Genomic DNA, 26441 nt, shown 5'->3' with positions numbered 1-26441 from the left:
TATAAATTGAAACATTGAACTTATAAAAATATTAATTTTGTGTAAGGTTGTACTTTTTACACTTTTTTATTATACTCAAACCATCGAATTGTCTAAATATTTTATCAAGATTGTCTTCCTTCATGGCTTCATGGATCATGGTTCAGATTTTATTGAACTAAATAACTATTTAATCTTTCATGGTACAATTTATGAAAATTATGAAAATCTATTGCACACTTCTGTGGTACAGAGCTAGTTCGAGGAATTCGAACTATAACCATAAGTATCTGTCAAATGTAACAGGCTTTTTTCTGTATAGTTGTCGATTGTCATAAATATATTTTTAGTTCTGTGTTATAAATACGTCTAAAAATTGTTAATAGTAACATTTTTTTAAGGGTAAAGAATATTCTATTTCAACAAAACTTTACATTGATAAATGAATAATTTCTAATGTTCAATTGGTAAAAAAATAACATTACGTAAGTATTTCATTCAATCTATTTCCCTATAACTAATCTGTAAAATCAATAAAGTAATTAGACATTTTTTGCCCACAGATAAGTATTAAAATAAATATTTTTATAATTTCTATTATATAGAAGATAGGGAATTGTAATATTATTCACTTCTTTTGTATGACTATTACATCAGTTTTTTGACTTTATCATATTTTCTAGTTATTCTGCTAATTTGTTCAATGTTTTGTAGTATTTCAATTGTTTGAAATTAAATCTAATTAAATAATTCGAAAGGAACCATTCACAAGCATGGTTTTGGATTTATATGATTCCTGACTAGGAACAAAATTCATTATTGTTTTGTTATATTAATTTAATTTTCAGAATATGTATAATGGAATCGGCTTACCAACACCTAGAGGTTCTGGAACAAATGGCCATGTTCAACGCAACTGGGCTTTGGTTAGAACTAAGGAAAAAGACAAAATGTATAAAACAGAACAAGAACTGGCCACTCTAGATGCAGCTTCAAATAAACAACCAAATAAGGAAATTTTGGATCATGAAAGAAAAAGAAATATTGAATTGAAATGTGCTGAGTTTGCAGATATTCTAGAAGAACAAGGGTTAGTTATTTTTATTTGATGGTTGATAATATAGATGCTATTGTATTCATTTAACATTCAACAGCAATTATTATCAAAAAAGTTCAGTTGTTGTATTTTAGTAGTTTTAAAACTTTTAAAGACCAGTTTTCAGAAATTGAAAAATAAGTTTATCAGATTTTTAATGACTTACTTGATTTTAGATTTACTGAAGAAGCAATTACCAACAAAGTGAACAACTACAGAAATATGTTAATGGGACAAGGGGCCAAGTTACAAACACCTCTTGATGAATGGGGGAGACCAAGGTAAATTATTAGTTCAATTAAATAATTTTTTCAAGCATAAGCTTAATCACAAATAATGAAAATGGATTTGTAACTTCTATGAGCTTTTTGTCTTAACTGTGTTAGTCTATTATTTTATTTCAATGATGATGACTAAATTGGAATATCTGGAACTAATGTTGATATTTATACTGTTTATACTACACCAACACTCACAATTACACTGCCCGGCCCATGTTTCAATAACCAAGTTATCATCTTCAGGGATTGAAGGTTATAATTGTGAGTGTTGAGGTTGTGCTGGTGTAATGGTGTAAACATCAAGAGTAAGCTAACTATCTTAAGAGGTGGTTTATGTGTATATTTGCCGCTTTGTGCCCACACCGATGAATTTTGTGATAAATCTAAAATTTAAGTGTCAAAGCACTTGGTTTAGTCATAACTTTTTATATTTATAATAACTTTTTTCTCTCTTGCTTTCTTCCTCTCAATAATATTTGTAATAAAATCGCATTTGTGAACAGATAAAATGAAGAGGAATGCAAATTATAGTTAGTAAAGCAGTAATCATGCAAGCTGAATGTTACTATATACTTTACCATTATTACACAGACTACGTATTTTCTTGGTCTTTTCAATATTACTCCCAGATTGTTTGAAAAAAAAAAAATAAATATTATACTGTTATGATGAGCCTTCAATACGATTTTTCAATAGAAAGTCTGGTCCAAGAAGACGTTTATTGTTTTCCTTGGATTCATGTGATTGCAATAGTACAAACCCAACAAACACATTGATTGGGAGGAAAAGTAGTCGTTATCCTGATAAATGAATACAAAATTTACAAAAGCAACAAAACCTTTATTACAATCAATCATTAACAGAAAAGTAACTGTCACAGGGCTTCCAGTGAATTGGCTTAAAATGCGCTGGACAAAATTAGAAAGATCCGAACCCCATCTCATACAAGTCAAATTTGACTATAATGATGATACAGAATTTAAAGCCATTAATATGAGAAAATCTGTAGTGATTAGACAGCAAAGTTTTAATGTAGATCGGCCTTGTATTATATCCTAAAGGTCGAACTGTGACAAGGGAAAAATGGAGAGACATGATTGGACCTGCTAAAATTAATTTCTCCTGTTAAATAAGATTACTATAAAAACTTGAAAACAAATTGAAATGATGAATCCTCTCATACAGGTGATGAAGAAGACATTATTAATAATATTGCTGAATTATCTTAAAGAATAATACTGCTAACATAAAGCTGTTATGAATTAATCTCAAAAAAATATATTGTAACAGAACAGTCAACATTCATTTTTATGGAAAAGCTGTAATAAAAATACATAATTAACTTTTTATGTAATAAAAAACTCAAAAATGTAAAGACTAAATTTAACTCTATTACTTTTTCAAGCTGCCAAATCCATTAACCCTACCAGTCCAATAAAAACTGTAACATTACTGACGATTATTTGTTGGCTATTCTTTCTTATTAATCTTATACACCTTTAGATGAAATCTATATCTGGGTTTATGCAATCTACATTATATATATGAATTTATATTATAAGGAATTTTAAAACACAATATTCATCACTTCATCGCGGCCCGATATTGGATTTGCTCCTTTACAGAGCTAGGTAGTGGTGAATTGTTTTGTGTAGTCTAGACGACCAAGTGACCCAAAGAAAACAAAAAGAGAGCTCCAATCTAAATAAAAACTGTTCCTTTCAGTTTGAGGATATATTTTGTGATTTTGTTGTTTTTGTTTGTTTTTCATAAAGCGGGTAGGTATATTAGCAGCAGCATTATTATTTGACTGGTGAACCGGTTCACCAGGTTTAATATTTAGATAATTAGCCTTTATTGTATATTTCATTATTTTAGTACACTTTTCCTCTATTTTTTGTAGGAGCTGCAAATTTATGTTTCAATATTGTTTCTTTTAATTATTTTTTTATTTTAGTTTATTTTCTTACTTCTTGTTTGCTTTATTTTTCTGCTATCTCATTTTCAAATTTCTATTTTTTCAAATATCAAGTATCTATCAGATCTTTAAATTTAAAAGTAATTTTATTTTATATTTTTCCCTTGATTCATTTTCTAGTAATTAAACTTATGAGCATAATTTTTCACTTTTTCCTAATCTACTGTATTATTTCCTTATTAAATCATACAGTGTGATTTAATAATTGAAATCATAAATAACTATGACTTCTGGCATTAGAAAAGCTCAATTTCCAAATTAATGAAGGTAATTGTGAAAGGTACAAACGACCTATAATCAATTTTTCTTTTCAGTAATCAAAAAAAATTCTATAGGTGAAAGAATAAGAAAAAACTATCTAAACTGTATTTGAATAAAATTTCAACACTCCTGACTATTTCAATATTTCAAAGTCAAAGGAAAGAAATCTTTTTAGGATTTTAAAATATTTTCATGATATTATAAACAAAATAAAATGTTTATTATCAGTTATAGATTGTATAATTCTGTATCCTTTGTAGACAAAATAATTGATAAGGCTACAGTTAAGTTCTTTTAGAATAAAATGGTTCAAATCAGAAAAACATTATACAGTATTATCATAAAGTAACATAACAAAATAAACAGTAAAATGAAAAGAATGAAAATATGTCGATCTTTTTTCAAACAATTGTTACAGAATAATCTATGATACAGAGTAATGACGTCAGTAGGAAAAGTTTTTTTTACCCGGGGTTATTAGGGAATAATTGTGGATTGGTACACTTTTTACTAAGTTTGTAGTCTTTCAGGTAGTTCATAAGTTTCTTTGGGTCTTCTTGAAGGATCTTTTCCAGTGATTGTGGTAATTGATTCATTTTTCGTTCCTTGTCATATTTCAAACAGTCAGTTAAGAGGCGTTTCAAAGTTAACTCACTATTGCACATCCCCCACATTGGTTTGTGATTCCTTACTAATAGGTAGTCATGTGTGATACAAGTATGTTCGATTCTTAGACGGGAGGAGATCATTTGTTTATTTCTACTCATATTGTTGGAATTTTTAAGTTTCGGAAAGTTCGTGTTGGTTTTGATTTGCTGTTTCTTACCATGCTTTGAAATCGGTATGTACTATATAGTTACTCTTTACTGATTGCTTATTGTTGTATGCATTTTTTGCTAATCTATCTACTCTTTCATTTTCCTCTATTCTGGTGTGGGATGGAGCCCACATGAAATTAACATTCATCTTCAAGTTCATAACTTCTTCTTAATATGAATGACAATATGATGGTTAGAAATGGTTGAAATATGATGGTTGGGAAATTTGTTATTTTAAGGATACTCTTGGATCCAATTTTCTAAAATTCGTTAAGTGCTTCTAGAATGTCAAACAATCCAGCAGAGTGGATAGATGTTATAGGAGGGAGTACAAAGGATTTCGACTGGTTTTCTGGGTAGAAGGCGGCTCGAGTTTCATCTTGGTTCTTTCAAACATCTGTGTATACACCTAAAGTTATCTTAGTATATTTTTGTTAGTGTTTCTGATTTATTGAGGTGGGCAAGTTCTAAGTCTGTAGTACGGAGGGCTATTGTCCATAGGGGGATAGCATCTATTGATGATATATCATAGATATTTGGAAATTGTATATTCATACTGGATAGATATGTATTGACTCTGTTATAGAAAGAAGTAGTAGTTGAGTTGGTTAAAAGTTTCTTTGTAAAACAGATAACGGATATTGTCTTTGGTAAGAAAGTGGTAGCTCTTGCTTTTCAATTTCAAGGGTTAAAAATTCTATAGTTTAATTTCTATTTTCAATGGTCAAAAGTTCTCAAAAATTCAATAACATGATACATTGTTGGTTGAAATATTTGTCGTGATTCCGTATTTACAGTGTGAAATTTCTGTTGATGTTGTGTTTAAAAAGTAGTTTTATTTTTTCTCCCGTTTTAAAACACAAGAAAATTAACGTTTTCTGTTTAAAAAATCTCACGTTATTTCTCTAAAAAAAGCTTTTAATTATCATCAAGTTGAAACGACAACAAGTTATTGCTTTTAATAATATCGATTTCCTCACGTCCGCTGAAATTCCGGAAGCTGCGCCTGCTTCCCCCCTCTATTTCTCCCGTCCTCTTCCCCCATTCCGATTCAATTCAGGAACGGAATAAGCTACGAAATACTAGTTTTAGAAATATACTCTTTATGGTATTATAGAAAAAGATTTACCGTTTTTTTTTTTCAAAAAAAAAAGTTGATCAAAGTAAAAAACTGAATCAACATGGGGTAGTTGACTACCTTTTTCCAAGGAAACCTAATAGTTTGAATACTATTTTTAGATTTTTCAATTGTAAACGTAACTTTTCGATGCATAAACTTAACCACCTTAAAATTCCATTTCCACAACGCTCTCCATCAGAGCTAGCGGTCCAAATAAATTAATTTTTTATTTATACTATTCGAAGCATAATGAGAAATTTAGTTTTTCTTATTTATTTTTAAAACACATATAAAAATAAGGGTGGGGCTATCCCAATCATCCCTACTGTGATGTGGTTTGGTTTGGATTAGTTTTAGGGAAGGTTTGGAACACATAAACCAACGAAAATCACTGATAAGCTTTTATTTTCATATTGTTATTATTTATATTACTATCTAATGAGTTTTCTTTCTTTTTGTGTTAGTGTTAAACTTTCTTTATCTTTTCAACAGACTTTTTTCGCTGCTTTTCTTTCGTTGTCTTTGGTTCTTCTCACTGTCCCATACATTTTCACGAGAGTAGTCCCGAAAATTCCCAATATGTAAATTAATCATAACCTAAAAAAAAATATCAAACTTGAAATCTTGCGATTTAAACAATCATTTCAGATTTACCTTTTTTAGTAAATTAGCCAACTGGACTTCTCGAATTGAAATTGATATTCAAAGCTGGAAATTCAGTATAATTTTAGTTCAAATTCTATACTGAATACGATATAATATTTAATTTTCTACCAACAGTTTGAATCGTAATAAAAACAATTACTCACAAGATGTGTGTTCAAATATATTTTCATTAAAAACATTTTTTTATCTGAAGAGGAGGGAAATCATTGATCATACGAGACTGACCGCAGTGTGGGGTTGTACTACACTTGTACGACCCACTAGAACCCTTCCTCTTTAAGCTAAACCTCTTTAGGTTCACATCCTAAACCCGACCAAACTGTCCCGTTTATTCATGCATAAACTTGTTTCTACCTACTCAGAGACGGCGTACCAGTTGTTTCTTTCGTGATTATTCATCTACGATATTTTCGTTTTTTGCACTATCTTGAGCTGCAACTTCCAGAATGTGCGTTCTGCATTGTCCGTGGCTTGTCCGCGAATCCTCAAACGAGCGTTTAAACAGGTAGGGTAGAGAATATCCGTGTCCAAACAGTAGTTCACCTACCCTTGACTTCTCTTCATCCAGTATAAGTATGTAGTATGCTAAGAGGCGCGCACTTCACCTACCTCGTTGATCCGTACCAAACATATTCTGTCACTGGTCCATGGTCACGATTCTTTATTCCTGCGCGATTCGTGCCTTTCCCTCGTTAGGTATTCTCCTGCTTTCGATTGCTAGCAGATCTACTGGAATGGTTCCCACAATGGCTAATTCTGCTGGTTCTGATATCGAGCGGTATACTCTAAGAGCTGCTCTGCTTTGCACCCTGGTTATCTTTCGCGGTGGATTTGTATCTGCATATTTCTGCACCGTACAAAAGTGGCAGTTGTACTCTTGATCTTGTATTTTCTACAACGCATTTTCGAGTGTAATGTAAATCCTAAAGTTTTTATTGATTGTTTCGACTCGACGAAGAGCTCTTCGATTTTCGACATTTCAGTATTATTAAAATTTGCATCAAATCGATTTCATCCACCGCTAGTAATAGTCCATGGTCATCGAGTTGTTTTCTTAAAATCCGCATGGCTCTGGTTAGCTTATCTTGGATTTCCTCTTTGCTCTGTTCTGAAAAAAATAGTTGATATTTCATATACATTACCGAAGAAAGTAATTTACATCACAACATTTTCCCAAATCAATCTATTTGAAACTTTATATCATGTATAATATCATGTGATCGAAGTCTTGATTTATTTTTTTAATGTTATAGAAATTTGTAAACTCCGTCTCTGTCTTCAGTCTCGCTATAATCATTTTTCGTCTCATCTCTCTTTACTTCATCATACCCCTCAGTTCCACACAGCAATGGGTCCTCAAAGGATCTATCCAGGCGTCGAGATTATCTGGAAAATCGGAAAATCCAGAAAATCTCTCATCGATATGTGAGAGATAATCCGTCGCGCAAATATTCAAAATCTGAAATGTCTTCCACGTTAAATTAAAGTGTATATAAACCAAATTCGAAACGAAGTCTTCCATAAAAATAGTTATTTAAATTGAAATTATTTTATTTATTTTGAATTTTACAAAATAATTTATATTGTGATAGTGAATTGATATTCTTTAGTGATATAAAAATCGTCTTCCAAATATTTATGTAACAAATAGAATGTTATAAAAATACTTATCTACAACCGAGATGTCTCAACAAGAAATGACTTATTATGGTAGCATAGTTGGACAAAGTTCTAAAAATCCTCACAATCCTAATAATAAACGACAGGCTAAGAAAAAATGGAAAAAAAACCGTTTTGGTACCAACAAGTTCTTTTATTACGATTTATACGCGCGTAAAAAACAAAATGCAAATCGAAATCATTTCTCATTGGATGAAAAGACAATATTTGAGAGGTTGTGGAAGGGAGCGATTCTTCAGTCATTTCAAGAGCGAGCACCTTTCAACGGTAACCTCCAAAAGGAGGGATGTTGCTGTCATTGCAAGTGCGATGTTGCCGGTGGCGCGAGGCACGCTAATAATGGTCCTCAGTTACGTATAGGGGGTAGTGGAAAAACCATGCGCTCCGTTGTTAGGTAGGTGACATTTGAACACATCAGAATTTCTGTTATCGCTATGTTTCAATTCACATTCTAATTAATAGTCAATGTAGGTGGTTCAGAAGGACTGCTCATTGAAAATTTGTTTTATATAAATATGCTAAACTTAATTCTCTTTTTAATTAATAGTATTTTGTCCTATCGACTTCCCTTCCAGGTCTCCGCTTCCATTTTTTTCTTTTTAGTTCACCAACTCAATTCTCTTTACGTTTTGCTTTTATACTATGTTTATCATTACATTTTTTTTTACAAAATCACCAAATTATTCATTTTCTTCGCCGGTCACTTGCCTTTTATATATTTTTTCATTACAGTCAGTTTTCATTTTAATGCCGCCCGCTTTCACAACCTGCCTCAACCCGATTTCTCAATAAAACGCGACACTAGTGTGATGTAGGAAATTGTTCTAGGAACTTGTAGGAAATCTAGGGTTCTTTTCTTCTTAAAACGCCTGTTAGAAAGAAAACACTTTTATTACAGAATTTAAACAATGAAAACACTTTACTTATGTACAATGTAAATAAGAGAACTAAGGTTGATAATAAAAGTATTCGTGTATGTGGCTTATACGCTAAATGAGCGGGAGACCACGCGGGAAGCCGTCTTAGTTGCGTGATCTTCAGCGGCTTTAGGCTGCTGAACTCGTGTTTCGTACGTGGCTGTAGGATGGAGTCGAGCAGCAATAATCTCTATTGTACATTCGGCCATCCTGTTCAGAATCCGCCTCGGATTCGTCGCTTTCATAGCTGACCGACGGTTTTATATATTCAGCGGCCAGCGCATGTTGTCATTCGGTTGGGTCCCTCGTGATTTCCGATTTTAACAACGTCATATCTATCATTTTCTTTAACCTTAACAATTTCGTACGGACCTAAAAATTTTCCCTTTAATTTTGGATCAGATATAAACTGGGTTCTTTTTATGGCAACCAAATCATTCTTCCTATATACATTCGCATTCTTTCTCCTTAAATTGTATCCTTTCTTATTTTCATTCCCTAATTTACAAGGTATACAGTCATTTTTAATCGCTTCTATTCTTTAGTCTTGGTATGTAAAATTCCTTGTTTACTCTACTTCTTCTGTCTTTTGAAAAATGTCCTAGCTCGTTGGCTTTTGTTATTACTTCATTGTGCATGTTCTTTGGAACTACAAGTAATTTTAATCCATTCTCGTATTTATACAATATATCATGCTCTAAATAAAAATCTTCATATTCTTCTGTAGTCAAAATCCTTTTTATCGCCTTAACGTGTTCGTCTTTCTCTTGTACTTGTCTAATTCTTCGAATGATTCCGCATTCTGTAGCAATTGTCAGTACTAATGGATTCCTGCTAAGAGCATCGACGTGAGCCATCTATGTACCTCGTCTATGCTCAATTTCATACTGGAATTCTTCTTGCATCAGGGCCCATCGTGCAACTCGTGTTGTAAAGTCCCTTTTCTCCATGGTTTTTGTGAATGCATTACAGTCTGTAACTATTTTAAATTTCGTTCCCAATAAGTAGATTCTGAATTTCTTCACACTTTTAATAATGGTAAGTACTTCGAGCTCCGAGTACTTCATCTCTGCAGGGATCGTCTTTCTACTCATGTAGTATATCGGGTGCAGCTTCGAATAGTCACCAGATCGCTGCAAAAGGCATGCTCCATAACCATGTATACTTGCATCGGTGTGTAGTTCGGTATAAGCTCAGTAAGCTGCTCCCATCGGTCTAGTGAGTACAAAACTAACCTAACCTAAGGTAGAATTCCATCTTTTGAAGTACAACTCTTCTTTACCTTGAAATACACGTATTTCATTCTATTTACTGCCATATTTACCGAGTATCAATTAGCCATCGACGGCATATTACACCTAAATGAATTCTATTGTACATACGTAATTAAACACATGATAAATATACAATAATATGTGCTCTTTGTTTTTCATTTATCTTTTCCGCCTCCATTTTCGTATATTTGACATTTTACGCCCTACCGCATATCCCAAGGTCAAGGTCATACCTTAAAAGATAGAATTTCCAAAAATTCAAACCCAACACGAATTTTGTTGTTTTCTCAGTGTACAAATGAACTGAGTCATCGTTTTAAACAGGGGTTACATTGCCTGATATCGATTTGTCACGTGTCCCTTGTTTTTCACCAAGGGGAATGCATTTCAGTATAAAAAGAGGTGGTGAATTGTTTGATGAAAAAAATATACGACGAGATTTTTTTTAAATCATAAATTTTGAGAACAACACTGTTTGTTTATATCAAAAATGGTTTGCGTTAATGGCACGAATGAGTGAGTAATAGGTTAATTTTCTGTTAATACTATTCACCACAGTCTTCTTTAAAATAAGATTATTTTCATATCATTGTTATTACGATCAACGATAGTTTTCGTTGAAAATTATTTTTTCATTATTTCGTATATATTTGGACGATTTGTGAAGGTCGCTCATTGACTACCACGCTGCAAACGTACAAAGAGCGAGTGAAAATAATTTGTCGTCTCTTTCTAAGAGATTTAGAGTTCGAGTGATTTTTTAAAAATATTTTGATTGTTTTAGCGTGACTGAGACCCACCAAGTTGCCGAGGCACAACAGGAAAAAAATGCTCGTTTACGTGAAGCGTTCGGTATTTCAGAGTACTTCGTAGACGGTAGCAGCTTCGATCCCGATAGACAAGCTAAAGAAAAACTCGCGAAAAGCGTCGCCTTGCAAGAAAAGGAGAGGCAGAAAGCACTTGATAGAGAAAAACAAAGAGAACTGGAAAAATCTCAAGCTCAAAGATATGAATTGGTCCATACGCCTAGTCCAGAACCAGATGAAGAGGAAATGGACGAGAACGAGGATAAAGACAAAAGTGTAAAGAAAAAGAAGAAGAAAACGAGAGATAGGTTGGTACAACTAAGAATTATCCATTTTAATAGAAAAGGTAAACGATATATATATGTTCGTATTATTTTATGATAAATTCTCCTATTATACACATAATATGTCAATTAACGCCATTACTCTAATGCTCAAAATTACTCTGTCTCACTGAGGTGCATTTTTATAACCAAGTTACCATCCTCAGAGCCCGAAGTTAAATTAAGTCTCTGAAGATGATAAATTCATATATCGAAACGTGCTTCGGATTTATTTATATAAACATGTGACTTGTTTCATTTCAAGTTACCTATTTGATTGTATCAAAAGTTTACCTTTTTTATTTAAATATTCTTATTTATTTGATGTAAGCTGTATTTTTCTTTTTGTTTTTTTTTTTATTTCCGTTTAGATCACCTTGATTTTCCGTTGTTTAAAATAATTGGAACAAACTTCACAATCTAAACACTCAAATTACTTTCGACAAAGTGATAGACGAACATTTAATTTTCAACTTATTAAACAACAAAATAACTCAAGAAAGTTATAATTTTGTACTTTTTATTATTTCAGGCCTAGGTGTCTTTTATTTTTGTCTACAGAACTTTATTTAGTGTATCAATTTCCTTCGGTTTTAATTGTGTTTTCAGTGGTTATTATTTTTCTCAGTACGACGTTTTTATACCAATTCAGATATTTTTGTTATGTTTTCTATTATTGATTCTTGTTTTTATAGTGTCCTCATTTTTTCGCTGTTCTTCTCAGGTCTCTTATTTTATTTTCTTTATTGCCTTCTTCTAGTGTCATTTCTCCTCTTTATGGTTCAATTTTCTAATTGATATTTCCATGCCCTTGCGTTCCAATATTATTTTGATCCATAATTTCGCCCTTTTGGCTATTTCTACATTTATTTTCCCGTCTTCTTTAGGTACTTCTAAGATATTTACTTATCGTTCTATTTTATCATTATACAACAAAATTTTAACGAACATTTATAATTGAATTTCGATGAAATTTATTTGTAAATTATGGGCAATTTTGATACATTGGTCAAAACATAGTTTGTAAACCCACGTCAACAGTTGGCAACAAGGGGGCTTCGACACTTTCACAAGACCACCGTGGTGTTTCCCAACAGTTGAAAACAGAAAACCCCTATTAAGTTTATTTTATATAATTTTTATTTGATCATCTATGATATATAATTTCAAGCCACCCACTGTGTACCCCTCTATGGAATCTTTTTGTATTTTTTGATAATATTTCCGATTTAAAAAAGGAGTAGTTGCGAAAGGGGAGTCTAGAAATGTACAGAAATAAAATAAAAGGTTAAGTTAACTCATTCGTTCAATTTTACTCATAACTAAATCAATCAATCATATCAATCAAAGCAAGAAACCTTTACAGTCCACTAATCAAATTAACTCAACCAACCTCAGTCAAATAATATTTATATGGTTAGGTTAGGCTGTATAAACTATAAAAAGGTTCCCTATGGGTCACCGCCACTCGAACAAACACCTCTTGAGCATGAAAAACTGCGACCTCAACTTTTCTGGAGAGGTAGATGAAACACTGGAAAACATATTTTATATATGTACATAGATAATCGACTCATTCATCAGTGCTTTGGGACTATTCGAACTCCTTGCATGTATGTATATAGTTCAGGTTGCAAATTCATAGTGACCCAAAGGTTCTATTGTGTTCCCTTTTCTTGCTTTGGTACTGCTGATCCTCAATGTTTACAATTGATCCATTCCCACTCCTCTTAGAAAGTTCAGAATGTGAGATGGCTCTAGGTTCCAGAGATCTTTGTCTTCTACTTCATACATTCCCAGGTGTAATGCTTTGATGTTCTGTATTCTCTATACATCAAAAAAATGTGGATAGAGGTTTCGTCCTCTCCGGTTCGTCTATCTGTGTGTAAAGGTCTCAGTTTAATTGGATTAAAGTTTAATACTTGTTTGTGTTTTGATGTTATTGTATCAAGGGTTATAGAAAGTATTTTGAAGTTTGTAAATGTAAAAAGACAAACTTTGACACATTTTTAAAAAGTTCTAATTTTTGTTTAGATTTGTGTAAAAAGTAACATATGATTTAATAGTTTAATTATTTTATTTGCGTTCTCTTTAATATAATGATAAAAATTAGCAAAAAAGATTGTTTACATTTATTATGTGTGCAATTTGTTCCAACTTTAATGAAATCTACTTAAATATAAATTGTTCTAGTCCAACTGTGGAAGATGGTAAAAAGAAAAAGAAGAGAAAAAGCAAAAAGAAAGAAAGGTAAATGAAATTAGTGGGAGACATTTTTGAATAAATACACCACACAAAATTAAACACTGATTCAAATTATTTCAAGAAATGTAAAAGTGGAAGGATACAAATTTTTTGTGGTGTAAAAAAATGAATGATGATTTTTTGCATCAACTTTCTTTTGTTTATAATAAATAGAAACTTCTGATTCTAATACTAATATATTGGTAATATATTTTTTTGCCGTACGTTAAAAAGATGGCTGTAAATATGATCAGGTAATGGTATGGTTTTCCAATAATAATTTTCCATTTCTCTCACGAAAAACCTTTTTTTACTTGTTTCTACTTGCATATGTTTAGCAGATCCTCCTACACGAAATTTGGAAATTTGGAAGGTGCGTTCAAGCATTAGAATCTCACTAAAAATAAATTGTATTTCATAGTATTTTTTAATGAACACTGTGGTTTTTTTCATTAATTTTTTTTTATTATTTGGAATAGTTTTAAATCAGGAACATACATTTACTTGTAGATGTCATTTTTCAATATTTCTCATATTCAAATTGTTGCATCCAATTACAATATTAATTGAACAATAAGTAACTCAAGGTTGTCATACACGTTACGGTTTAACTGCGTATGTACAAGTAGATTAGAACGTCTGGTCATTGGGAATAGACCTCTGTTGATGGTCTTTTTACCCGCGCCGTCTAACCTGTACAGTATGGTGTAAATTAAGGGGTAACATCACTCTAGAACTCGGTTTTTGTAGATCTCATAACATTAATATTTTGTATAAATACCTCATTCATCATAGTCAAGCGACCAGGTTGTCGAATATCAGTATCGATATGCTAAACTGTTAATTGTTAGTATATGTGTTTAAAATATACTAGTGATTTTGAAGATATAATTTTATTAAGTTCCCAATGTTTGGAGGACTCTCAATCAACAGAACGTTTAATATTAGAGAGAATTAAGGGTGGGCTGGAGGAAGGGGGATTCGATTAGATTTAAAAAAATTATTATAGAAAAAACTTGTTGGCATTGATGAAATTTCATTGTTAAAAAATTAATAAATACTTTTTTTAAATGTTTTATCTTTTTTATACATTAACAAAAAAATGTATGAACTTTGATGCTTTGCAAAAAAGTGAGTGTATTCCAACGTTTAAAATGATGAAACCATAAGAAAATTTTCAAGTGAGATATTTCTCATATTTTTATTTTTTTCATAAATCCACCCTAAAAACAAAGATTTTTCAATAAAAATCTGATTAATTCTCGATTTTTAGAGCCAAAAAATCAGGGAAACCGCGATACTAATTATCAAAAATATGTATAAAGGTATGTCAGAAATGTATGTTCCTATATTTGAAAAAAATATATATCTGTTGAAATAGGATTTATCTGCTAAACAACAAATTGAATTTTATTTTTTGTTAGATCCGTGAAGTCGAAAGACAAAAAGAAAAAGAAAAAATCGAAGAAAGGCGATTCGTCAGAAGAAACTAATTCAGAAGATGATTCCGATGATGAATCGAGTACTGATGATGATAGAAAACGAAAGAAGATCAGGAAAAAGGAGGTTAGTTGGTATGAGTAACATCTGTGAGTAAAATAATATGTCTGTTGATCATATTTGCTAAAATTTTATTTGTAAAATTTTAGATTGCTTATTATTTTTCGTTTCAAATTTTATCGCATTGTTTTGATTCATCTTCATCCTTATTCATTGTTGAATAAATTATATAGATTGCTAATAAAATACGAGGTGTTTTCAGTTAAAAGGTAAGTGAATATTTGTACAAGAAACCTTCACTACAAAATATTTGATCAATCAACATCTTGTACATGATACATAAATATTTTTTAACAATAAATATCAATGATTAAACACCCTGTATTTCTTAGATACTCATTAAAAAAATCAGTATTATTTATCATATTTATCGATTTTGTTCATATATTTTTGCATGTATGCAATTTTTTTGTTACCAAAGTAAAAATTGTTCTTTTTGAACCTACGCATCATAACTAGGACGTAGCCCGAAGGGGCTAATTTTCATCTTTTAGTAAGTACCAACAAGTACTCCTCTTTGGGGGACTAAAATAGGCAATGGACTGCATGCTGAATAGGTTTTCCAAGTATTTATAAGGATTTGATAGCTGTGATATGAACTGACTGACTGAACTGAAAGTATTTTTGATATACCCTGTGAATAATAATTGTCCTATAGTGAGAAACCAAATGCAGAATTATAAAAACATTGAAATAATAATAATAATTGTTGTACTTTCTCTACTGTTATAAATAATCAAAGGGTTGATCATTTAAACTATAATTTGAAATTTCTTGAATCTTCTGTGACATTCATACTGAACACACTATTTACACTACCACTACACCATTACCCACAAGTACCCCGAATGACGCGCGTTTCTATAACCAAGTTATCCTCTTCAGAGACTGAAGACAAACAGTCTATGAAGGTTGCTATTTAAGTTTTGACATATGGCAACATGTGAATATGTCAGATCTGACGTTGCCATCATAAAGTCACATTTTTGTACTTTTTAATTAAACTAACTTCTTTTCAACGAAAGTTCCAAATTTCAAGCACCTTACATACTACAATATTTTTTATCGACGGTTACATCAATTGGAGGATTACTATAATAGAACATAGATACTGGAAAAAGGCGCAACGTGTCATACACCCAACAAGGCGCAATATGTCATATATCCAATGTAGTAACCCCCTCACATTCAATCAATTGTGAATGTAGTGATAATGTAAATAGTGTGTTCAGTATGTAAATCATATGTATTTCTATCTGGTTTTAGGGTAAAGCTAAGTGGAGGACAGTTTCCAAATTATTTTAATTTAAAAATTCATATTAGAACTCATACTCTTGGATTCGCTCAAACATCTTTTGAGGGAATAGTTTTTTTTTAATCATTTTTTATATTATTTTCCTTCTTAGTACGAAATTACTAATCGTGTTGTGGGTTGAGGACTTGAAATAAAACTGTCCAAGTGTTTTTTAAAATTCCAACGTTTCGATTCCTTTATTTGATCATTTCATTACAAAATAACTCAAATCTTAAGGAAGATAAACAATCAATTTAAACAGTGAATTAAATAATAAAATTTTTTATCCAAATATTTTTTCATCATCAATGAGTTATAAGAAATTATATTTGAAAAAAAATTGATTACTTCATTTTTTAGGTTTTCAAAATGCTAAAATTGTTTTATTTGTTGATACTTTCTATATATTATTAAGAATTGAGTTTGTTGAATTGAAATTTTTGTAATGTTATATATTCTGCATGGCGTCTCATTATATAAGCACTTGAAATATTAAAATTTATTGGTATTAACCACTTCTTATGTACATAGTAGAACTTAAGTTAAATTTGTTTTTTTTTTCAAAAAAATTTCTACAACTTTTAATATCAGTAATTAAAAAAAAATCATTGTTTCCATCGGCAAAAACTATTTGTATAAAACATGCTATTTTTTTTATTAACTTTTTCTCCTAGTATACATGAATAGAAATATTTTGTGTTATTTGTAGTTTTTTTATGTTTTTTTTCATTAATTGTATTTTTAATGTAAATTTTTTTATTATATTCGCAGAAGAAGAAATCTTCAAAAAAGAGAAGACACTCATCTGAAGATAGTTCTCGAGATAGGCAAGTTTTTTGTTTGTCTAACATTTTTATATACAATTAAATTTAAGATGATGTCTATATAATGCCCATTTTTTATGTTGTAGCTCACTGAACAATACAAAGATAGCAAAACTTGACAAACCTAAAAATGATTCGAAACATCGATCACGTAGCAAAGATAAGAGAGGTTCGTCGCCAATTAGATCACTCAATTCAAAAAAAGAAAGATCCCATTCTCATGGATCACTGAAAAAATCTTCAAAATCGCACGGTGGAAAGAACACTAGGGACGAAAAATATGAAAAATCTACTAAGTACGAAGAAAAAAGAAGACATTCAAGATCTATTGAAAAAAAAAGATCAAAGTCCAAAGAAAAACGGAGAAGTTCTATAGAAAGAAGAAAGCGATCTCGATCTCCACTACAAAAAGAAAAACCTAAATCAACGGAAAAGAAAAGGTCTAGATCTAGATCTCAGCGAAAAAAGAGATCTAGATCCAAATCTGCAGATCGAAAAAGACGATCTGGATCAAGAACAATGAAAATACCTGAAAGAGAGAGAAAAAGAAAGGAATCCAGGTCGCAAGAATTTAGATACAAATCGAAGAAATCGTCATCACGGTCTCGACGATCCCCGTCAGAAGACGATAGATCTTTATCTAGGCTAAAACAATCCGAATCTCGAAGATCGAGAAAATCTAATTCAAATCACGTTGAAAGATCTAGAAGTCAATCGACCTCAAAAGCTAGTAAATCTAGTTCTAAATATAAATCAAGAAAGTCACGATCCAGCTCATCAGAAAAATATCACAAACGTAAAGCTGGCGATGAGTCGGTAGATAATAGGAAGAGGAAAGATCGTTCTATTGAAGAATCTAAAAAAAAGAAATCAAAATCTCCAGAAACACACCGAAAAAAATCAAAGCACGATTCGACAGACCAGCATAGTAAAAAAATTGTTTCTGAAGATGAAGATGGTTTGGATGACATTGCAAGAAAAAAGCAAAAATACGAAGAGGAGTATGTGGAAATGGCTAGAAAGCTGAAATTAGGTAAACTTGAATTTTGAAATATTTTTTGAAAAATCAACAACTATAATTATCTACTTATGAATTTGATTATTTTCTCATTATTCACTTTAAAAAACATACTGTACAATCCGGTATTATGGATCTCTAAGTAAGATAGCTCCTATGAGAAGAGTTAAGCTTTACGATTGAACAATTTACCCCAAAATATCTTGAAATCTAAAAAAGAACAATAGAGAATAGAGATTTACTCACCTCAGTTCTTATCCAGTTAACCAAGACATCAGAAAGCTCCTTTCAACACAGCTTTGTTAACCGTCAGCAGTCTTTTTCTTTTATATAGCACAAAACCGTCCAAAGTTGGGGTAAATTAGTATTTGCACTTCTGACTAGAGTTAAGAAACCTACTAACTTAAGTACAGTTTTTAGAACTCGTTCAAAAGTCAAAGGTAAACTTTAATCTCTTCCAGTCGCTAACATACACATAATATTGAATACTATCTTCATTTTTCATTCCTTGACTTGTAAACTAAGGCAGAAGCCATCGAAAATAATAAAATGAATTACAAGTTCGGAAAGTCGGTGGGGGTAAGGTTTTGAAGGTAAAAAAGGTTTCTTTTTTTCATTTATTTTTCCCTTCATTCTTTTTATATTCTCTGACTATTCTAATACGTCTCATCCTACTATAATTTTTTTTGGTTTCAAAAATTATCGACCCTGGTCTATTGTATTTCGTAGTCTTACTTAATTGATCTATTAAAAGTAATACATTTACTAGCAGATTCTACAAAAAAACGAGGAAGAAGTAAATCTTTATCTAAGGAACGATCGAAGAAGGCAGATAAATCGCATTCAATGGAAAAAACTTATGGAAGAAATTCTAGATCTGTATCTAAAGATAAAGTAGATAGTTCCATGAAGAAATCAACAAAACATCAGTCACGGGATAAAAGTAAATCGAAATCAATGGAAAAGAAATTGAAAAGGAGTGAAAGGTAATTAGAAAATTTCATTTTGTGGGAAATGTATATTCACGTTAAATCTATATACTTCTTTAATTTTTCTCTTCTTAGATCTTTTTATATATTTTTCTTCATAAATCAGTTTAAAATATCAGGTATTTCTCAAAATATTTTCATTCCCTTCGTTTGGTATTTCAGTTAAATTTTCTGTTTTATTTACAGATATGATAGGAACCCGTCTCCTTCACGAAGCAGGTCACCAAAACATAGTCAAACTCGATCTAAACTTAGTCCAAGTTTGAAACGACATAGTGATTCACCAGAATCCAAGCTTTCCCCAAAAAGACAAACCAGAGAAGTAGTATCAAAAGAAAGACTGTCAACTTTAGTAAGTAATCAAAAAAGTACTGACATCCCATCATCGTCTCATAAAAGTGTGGATTTAATCAAAGAAGACTCAAAACGTTCTAACAAATACTCAAAAAATAACACATATTCACCTAAAATTGGTAGAACCAGATCTAGAAGTAAGAGTCACGAACGAAATGTAGATGTAAATGTTACTAAACTGACATCTGCTTCTCCTAAAAATCTCCCTAAGAAGTCTGTGACACCTGAGGTGACCAAGGAAAAGGTTCGTGAACAGGTGAGTATACCGAAATTTCTTGAACTGTTACTTACTGAAACAGTGTTTACTTACTCTATCACTACACTCACAATTACACTCTCTGACGCACGTTTTGATAACCATAACTGAAGATTATTTTATTCTTTTCTCTATAATTAAATTACTTTATTAAAAAAGTATCTACATTTCAAGGACAGCTTGAACGTTTCGTCACATTTCAAAATGTTATATTTTCAAATTTTTTCTAAACTCTCTTTTCATCATATTTTGATTAATACCCATCATATTTTGGCTTTATTTTTTAACTTTTTACTACAAATTCAAGTAAAAGATTCCATTTTTCTTATCAGTGTATTTTTCTATGTTTTTGTATATTAAATTTTTAGAATAAAAAAAAATCTTCCGAGAAGTCAAAGCCGAAAAAACCTCTGCCAGTTGTGAGGTTAAGAGCATCTTCAAGCGAAGCCGATCCATCAGATAATGAACTTGAAAAAGAAGAAGAAGTAGACGATAAAGAATTCAGATACTTGAGACTTTTAAAATCCGATCTGGCAGCTAAAGCAAAAGAAAGTCTAGAAAGGAAAAAAGAAAAACCCCCAAGTCCAAGACCAATTGTTAAACGACACATAGAAGCTGACTTTTTTGATATCAAAGTTTTACCTCTAAGAAACGGAAAAGAAATTAGTCCTACATCAATAGATAAGGACGATTTTAATATAAAAAAACATAGGCCAAGGAGCAAGACCAGATCGAGATCGAAGAGCTCGTTTTCTAGAGAAAAAAATAGTAAGAGTAAATCTAAATCGAGATCCAGAAGTTCTTCCGAATCTTCCTCGAGGTTAGTATTTGAAATCCACTTTTTCTCTGATCCTTAATTATCAAACAACAATAACATCTTTTATTTACAGTTCAAAAGATAGACTTAGTAGATCGTCGTCGGATTCAAGTAAATCGCAGTCGAGGTCTAGATCAAGATCGTATTCTCGATCAAGAAGTGGATATAGTTCTTCTAGTTCAACATCAAGTAGTACTACAAGATCTAGATCACCTTCTATACCCAGGAGGCATGGGTCTCCCAGCTTTTTAGACAGAAGACGGATAACCAGGTAGCTTTATAGTATTACAATCACCAATGTTTCATTAACAAAACATGGAATTCTTTAAATTGTCTGAATCTCTGAAGCCATAAAAAGTTTGATTCATAAGTTTATTTGTTAATATTATTAATTGCTCCGTTTTAATGATAAGTATTTCATTTGAACCATAAAAATGTTACTAGTGAAAACATTTTGTTGATGCGTAGTTTTTCGTGAAGTACATTTTTAAAGAGATTGAAAAGAAATTAATTAGCACGATTTTGGGAAACTGGTAATAGGCAAAGAAAACAAGCCTACCATGTATGTATATATGGATTTTGGAATTCCAAAGGATCTATTGTGTCCTCTTTTCTTGCTGCGATACTGGAGACCCCAGTGTTTACAGCTGATTCATTAATTCCAGAGATCTTCGTCTTCTGTTTCAAGCATTCCCAGGTTTAGAAGCCTACCAAAGGATGACAATAAAAAATCAAAATCGATTTTTGCGAATGAAGTCACTTGGTTACAAGCTACCAGTACTGCAATGTAGCAAAACTTTTTCTGCATTTAATTAATACCTTTTTTTATTATGTTTCTATTTTGTGCCTTAAATTTGTGCCATAACTATCTGCTTTAATTCTCATAGGTTACCTGTTGTACTATAATTATAAATATTATAATAAAAGAAGAAGAAAAGTTTTTGTTTTGATTGTAATGCATCTCTGGGCTAACATACACAAGTGAAAAACTCACTATTTTGGAAGAAACTATTTGATAATTAAGGTAATGATATAATTAAATTTTGTTCCCATAATCCGACTACCGTCACATCAATACAAAATAAAAGTAAATAATTTAATACATTAATGAAACTTCCAATGTCTAGTCCCAAATACGGGGATCACTTATTTGGGACTATATGATTAACAGCTTCTAATAGTTCCCGTCAGAAATGGTGAGATAGTTTACACACAAGAGGTTGTATGGGTTACATTCGTACAATGTTGCCTAATTTTAAACAGGAAATTATTATGTGAGAGAAGTTTTACAAATAATATTAACAATCCTTAAAGAATTCCTAAATGTTTACTAGTAATTTATTTACTTTGCTTTTTTTTTATATTTTCTGTTTCTTTTTTTATTTCAGACACAGGTAGTTTGGAGTTTTGAGGCAATTTTGTGTTAGATTGTATTTATTGGTGTATTAAGATTCAAGTTTAAAATGTTTTTTAATACATAGTAGATAATATTGTGTAAAATAAATTCTGTTAATTTTATTATTTTGTTTTAATTTCTCTTGTTTTATTTTCTTAATTTGTATTAGTGCTAGTAGAACGAACAAGGTAAGTTGCATGAATTTAGTGCTTTTAATGTTGTACAGCTTAAACTCACAGGTTGTTTTTTTCAAGAAATCATTTAACTAACACTTAGAGTGACAGATTTAGTGAAAATGTCATTTGTTAATAAACTACCACTCATTAACTTTGTATACAGATCGACTGACTTTAGTCTCAGTTTATTATGTCCTTTCAGAGACTAAATTACTTATTAAAAGTGCTGGTCTATATTCTCAAATAATAAAAATTATTTTAAAAGAATGACCTCTAGTTTCTACGCCACAAAAAATTCAAATATACAATTTTGTATATTAATACCTCCGATAGTGTTCACACACAAAGAAAGCAAGTTCCCCGTATCGTTGTTATCATGTAGCTTTAATTCTATTTCATTGGAACTATCATTTTCGTTGTCATAAAATGAATTTTTTACTTCATACATCTTAAAAGCGTATCAAAAAAGAAACGGATAAAATAATTATAAGTGGAATTAATCATATTTACAATGCCTGCTTCTCAAATTCAAATGACTAGTAGGTTAATCCAACTTTACATATATGTATTTTTATTTTGGATAAAACTAATTACACTTACTAACCGAATACTTAGTTTCTTGAACAAAACATAACCTAAAGGCATGTGGTGCCTAATAATATGTTACTAACAGTATACTAACAATTTCTAACAGTGCAAGAAAGAGACCAATCCCTTACACAAGAGCTTCACCTTCTTCTCCTTCTTCTGCGAGCAGCTGTAGCAGCAAAAGTCTTTATTACAGACACCGATCTACTAGCAGATCACTCAGCAGAAGATCTTCTCATTCAAAATCGAGAAATAGCTCTCCTGTAAGGTCGTCAAAGTCACCCTAGCGTTTAATTGATTGTTTGGAGGAGGTTATAAAGAAAGTGCAATAATTTTTTTTTTTATATTTGGTATGATATTATTAGTGTGATTTTTAACAAAAGGGTGTATGACATTAAACTTTTGATTTACTGCCAAGTCGCCAGACTGTTATATAAAATTAGGCATTACCTATACAAAAGATGAAACTAGAAGAAATTGTCAAATCAGACATATCGATTGCCTATTTTTGTTCTATTTGGAAATATTTTCTGAACAAGAGAATTTATTTCTAATCTACAAATGTAATAGAAAGTTTTGATAAATGCTAATCAACTCGACTGTATCACGGGTGTCAAAATGAAAGTGGGGAAGGATATGAGACCCCAAAAATGGAATTTTTTAAATAATTCATTGAATTAAAAAAATTATTAGTAACAAAACTTAATTTAATTTAAAAAAATTAGGGATTTTTTTCATAATGGCTTAGAAATAAATCGAAAATTTGAAAAAAAGTTTTAAGAAATGACCATAAAGCTGGAAATAATATTAGAAAAAATCTTAGTAATTATCTAGATTAAATTACACCCCTCCGATATCGTTAAAACCAATATATTGGAGCTTGCAGCAAATTTTGGAAAGTGAAAACTTTTTATTAAACTATAAAACCAAGCTTTCGGGAAAAGTTCTTTCCATCATCAGGGAAACTACAATATAAGTGTTAAATACAGGGCCGGATTAAGATTTATAATGCCTAAGGGCTAAAATAATGACGGGAACCCCTTAAGGAATTCGGAAACCCGGAAAAATTCACAAAATAACATCAATACGTTAGATTTGTGGTCTCAACACATCAAAAAATACAGAATGATTTTCAAATGATGGGGCCCGGTGCTATAGCCCCCAAGCCCCTAGCTTAGTCCGGCCCCGGTTAAATATATATTCTGAAGTTGACTTACGTTCAGTTTGACGATGAATTCCTAGGTTTTATCTTAACGAAGTAAACTATAGTAGAAGATTAAGAAGTTAAGGTTCACCTTGAATATGTATATTGTAATTAAAATTAATTTGTGCATTCACATATTCAATGTGAACCTTAACTCCATAATCTTATGGTTTACTTCGTTAAGGTAATACTTAGGAATTCATCGTTAAATTGAACGTAAGTCAACTTCAAAATATATATTTAACACTTATATTGTAGTTTCCCTGATGATAGAAAGAACTTTTCCCGAAAGCTTGGGTTTATAGTTTAATAAAGAGTTCTCACTTTCCAAAATTTGCTGCAAACTTCAATATATTATTTGTTCTAACTACATCTGTCTTGGTATTTAAATTAATCGTTCAAAGAAATAAAAGAGGAACAGAATAGGACAGTGTAAAAAATTGGTCTAAAGTTTAAACAAATCCTCCCCTACAGCAATCCCGACTGGTTTACCCATCTTAATTATCGATTTTTATGAAACCGTAGACAAAAATCGTTGAATTTGATTAAATGATTACTTAAAAATTAATGGTTGAAAGGAATGAAAGCATTAAAATGATCTGTGCAATAATACAAACATTTAATTCTTGTTTCCTCATGTGTCTGACCTCTCTCGGGTTTCCTTCTAATAGAGTTTTCTCACTCAGGTACAATACAATACCTATAGAACGATTTTTTAACTTTTCCAATGACTCATCGATATTCTAACCTATAAAGTAACTTTCACACTTGAAAAACGTCTCTATGTTACGGTGCCGACAATATTCATTTTCTATCTTGTTTGAGACACTTTTGTTTCACTTAGTTGGAACACCTCCCACTTCCATAGAAACTGTTCATATAGGAGTATTACATTTATATGAAGAAAACAAATTCTGTACGTGATCCAAAGCCCACGAAAAATAGCAGCGTTCAAATGAACTCAAATTTAACTGATACTATTATTTTAAAAATTATTTTGACTTTTAGACAGAATATATATTTTTATTGAGTTATAGCTATCTGAAGAGTGAATCGAAAATATTTAAAAAAATACATGCACTCCCTTTCACAGTGGCAAATTGGTTAGAAATTTTACATCAAAGTTCTTATGTTGGCCAACTATTTTCTAATACCGTAGTCAAGATTAACAATTTGGTGTACTTGGCTTATAAACATTCCAAATTGTTAATATTTGATATATGCGAATGTGTCAGTACTTATTTTACATATTTTTAGAACTCTATAAAAAGAATAAGTTAAAATAACAAAAGCGTCTATTGAATCAAGAAATTTGGTCCCTGATGGTAATCCAACTACGTTACAGCTGCTGATGGCTATCTTGTGCCCATTTATGGATATAGGCGTCTTTATAATATCATATCATTTCGGCACACTTATTCTTAAAATAAAACACACATAAAGAATTTCCTCCAAGATGTACATATTTAGTCAATTTGGTAATAACTGTTCAAAATTCATGTTTTCCGATAGACACTGCAAAAATTAATTTAAACTTGTAACTGCTTGTTCCAACACTTGAAGATATGAGAGACTCAATTGAAATAGATCGAGCAATAATTTTTGTTTTCAAAATTTATTCACCGAATATTTTATCACCTCAATGAATAAACTGATATCGAACTCCCAAAAAAAATTTGCTATTGAACCAAATAAAAAGTTAAAATGAAAGTTGGATAGTACAAGGAAAAATAATCCTGGAAACATCAAGTAATTTTGCTTTGAAAATATTTGTTGGATATACACAATTCTCTAATTACAACGAAATTAGAAAACGTTCAAGCAACCAAAAAATCATGCGTAGGCAACAATACTGAATAAAATAAGTACACTGAGTTGCTATGTAGTTTTCTCCTAAATATTTCCTATTTATGTTTATTTATCAAATGTAATTAGTTTAAATTGATATCAATCATATGAGTAGTCAAGAGATAAAAAACCCGAGGTGGGTATAATACCTGGTTGTCCAACAAAGTGGAGAAAGTTGGTTGCCTATATAAAATAAGTACTTACATACTTGTATACTATAAATATTTGACATAATGTAATTTAAGATATTAAATTTATATATACCTATTATTTATATTTATTTTGTTGTAATTTGAACCTAAAACGTATATACTGAAATTTTTATTTACATATATTTATTTATTATATTTTTACACAGTTTTTTTTACATCATATTATTTATTATATTTATACCACAACTATCTATAATCACTCAATGGGTTCAGAAACTATATAGTGCAAATCCTATTTATAATTAAAAATATTATTTGAACACATATCCATAGATCCATTTATTCAAACTCGAAGTTAATTTTGCAATTGATTTTTTCAACAAAATGTTCCAGTCTCCTGTTTTTATCTGCACTATATATTTAATGTTTACAATACTCTAGTCATATTTTTATTTACATTTGTGTGATATTTCTTTTTCGTTATATTTATTTATTTAAAAATAATCATGTAGATACTACTAA

The 26441-nt window shown here is 30.8% G+C and overlaps 1 protein-coding gene across 13 annotated transcripts; it reads left to right on the top strand.

The window, feature by feature from the left end:
• Window positions 1-307: 307 nt before the first annotated feature.
• On the top strand, window positions 308-26441 carry LOC130891809 (micronuclear linker histone polyprotein). 13 transcript variants are annotated; one of them, XM_057796791.1, is made up of 13 exons: window positions 308-464; window positions 828-1069; window positions 1252-1356; window positions 10855-11184; window positions 13393-13449; window positions 14868-15009; window positions 17069-17124; window positions 17208-18154; window positions 18912-19125; window positions 19315-19738; window positions 20107-20558; window positions 20629-20826; window positions 22822-26441. In XM_057796791.1, the coding sequence occupies exons 2-13, from the start codon at window positions 831-833 to the stop codon at window positions 23000-23002; spliced, it is 3345 nt and encodes a 1114-aa protein (XP_057652774.1). In that variant the 5' UTR covers window positions 308-464; window positions 828-830; the 3' UTR covers window positions 23003-26441. The 13 variants fall into 13 exon arrangements, with proteins under 13 accessions (XP_057652774.1, XP_057652773.1, XP_057652781.1 ...); XM_057796790.1 differs by having other exon boundaries at window positions 18909-19125; XM_057796798.1 differs by lacking the exon at window positions 22822-26441 and adding an exon at window positions 21944-22073.

This window comes from Diorhabda carinulata, chromosome 3, assembly GCF_026250575.1.
Source record: "Diorhabda carinulata isolate Delta chromosome 3, icDioCari1.1, whole genome shotgun sequence".
NCBI classification, from domain to species: domain Eukaryota; kingdom Metazoa; phylum Arthropoda; class Insecta; order Coleoptera; family Chrysomelidae; genus Diorhabda; species Diorhabda carinulata.
The sequence above is the reverse complement of the archived record's forward strand: the minus strand, read 5'-3'. Positions and strand labels throughout refer to the sequence as shown.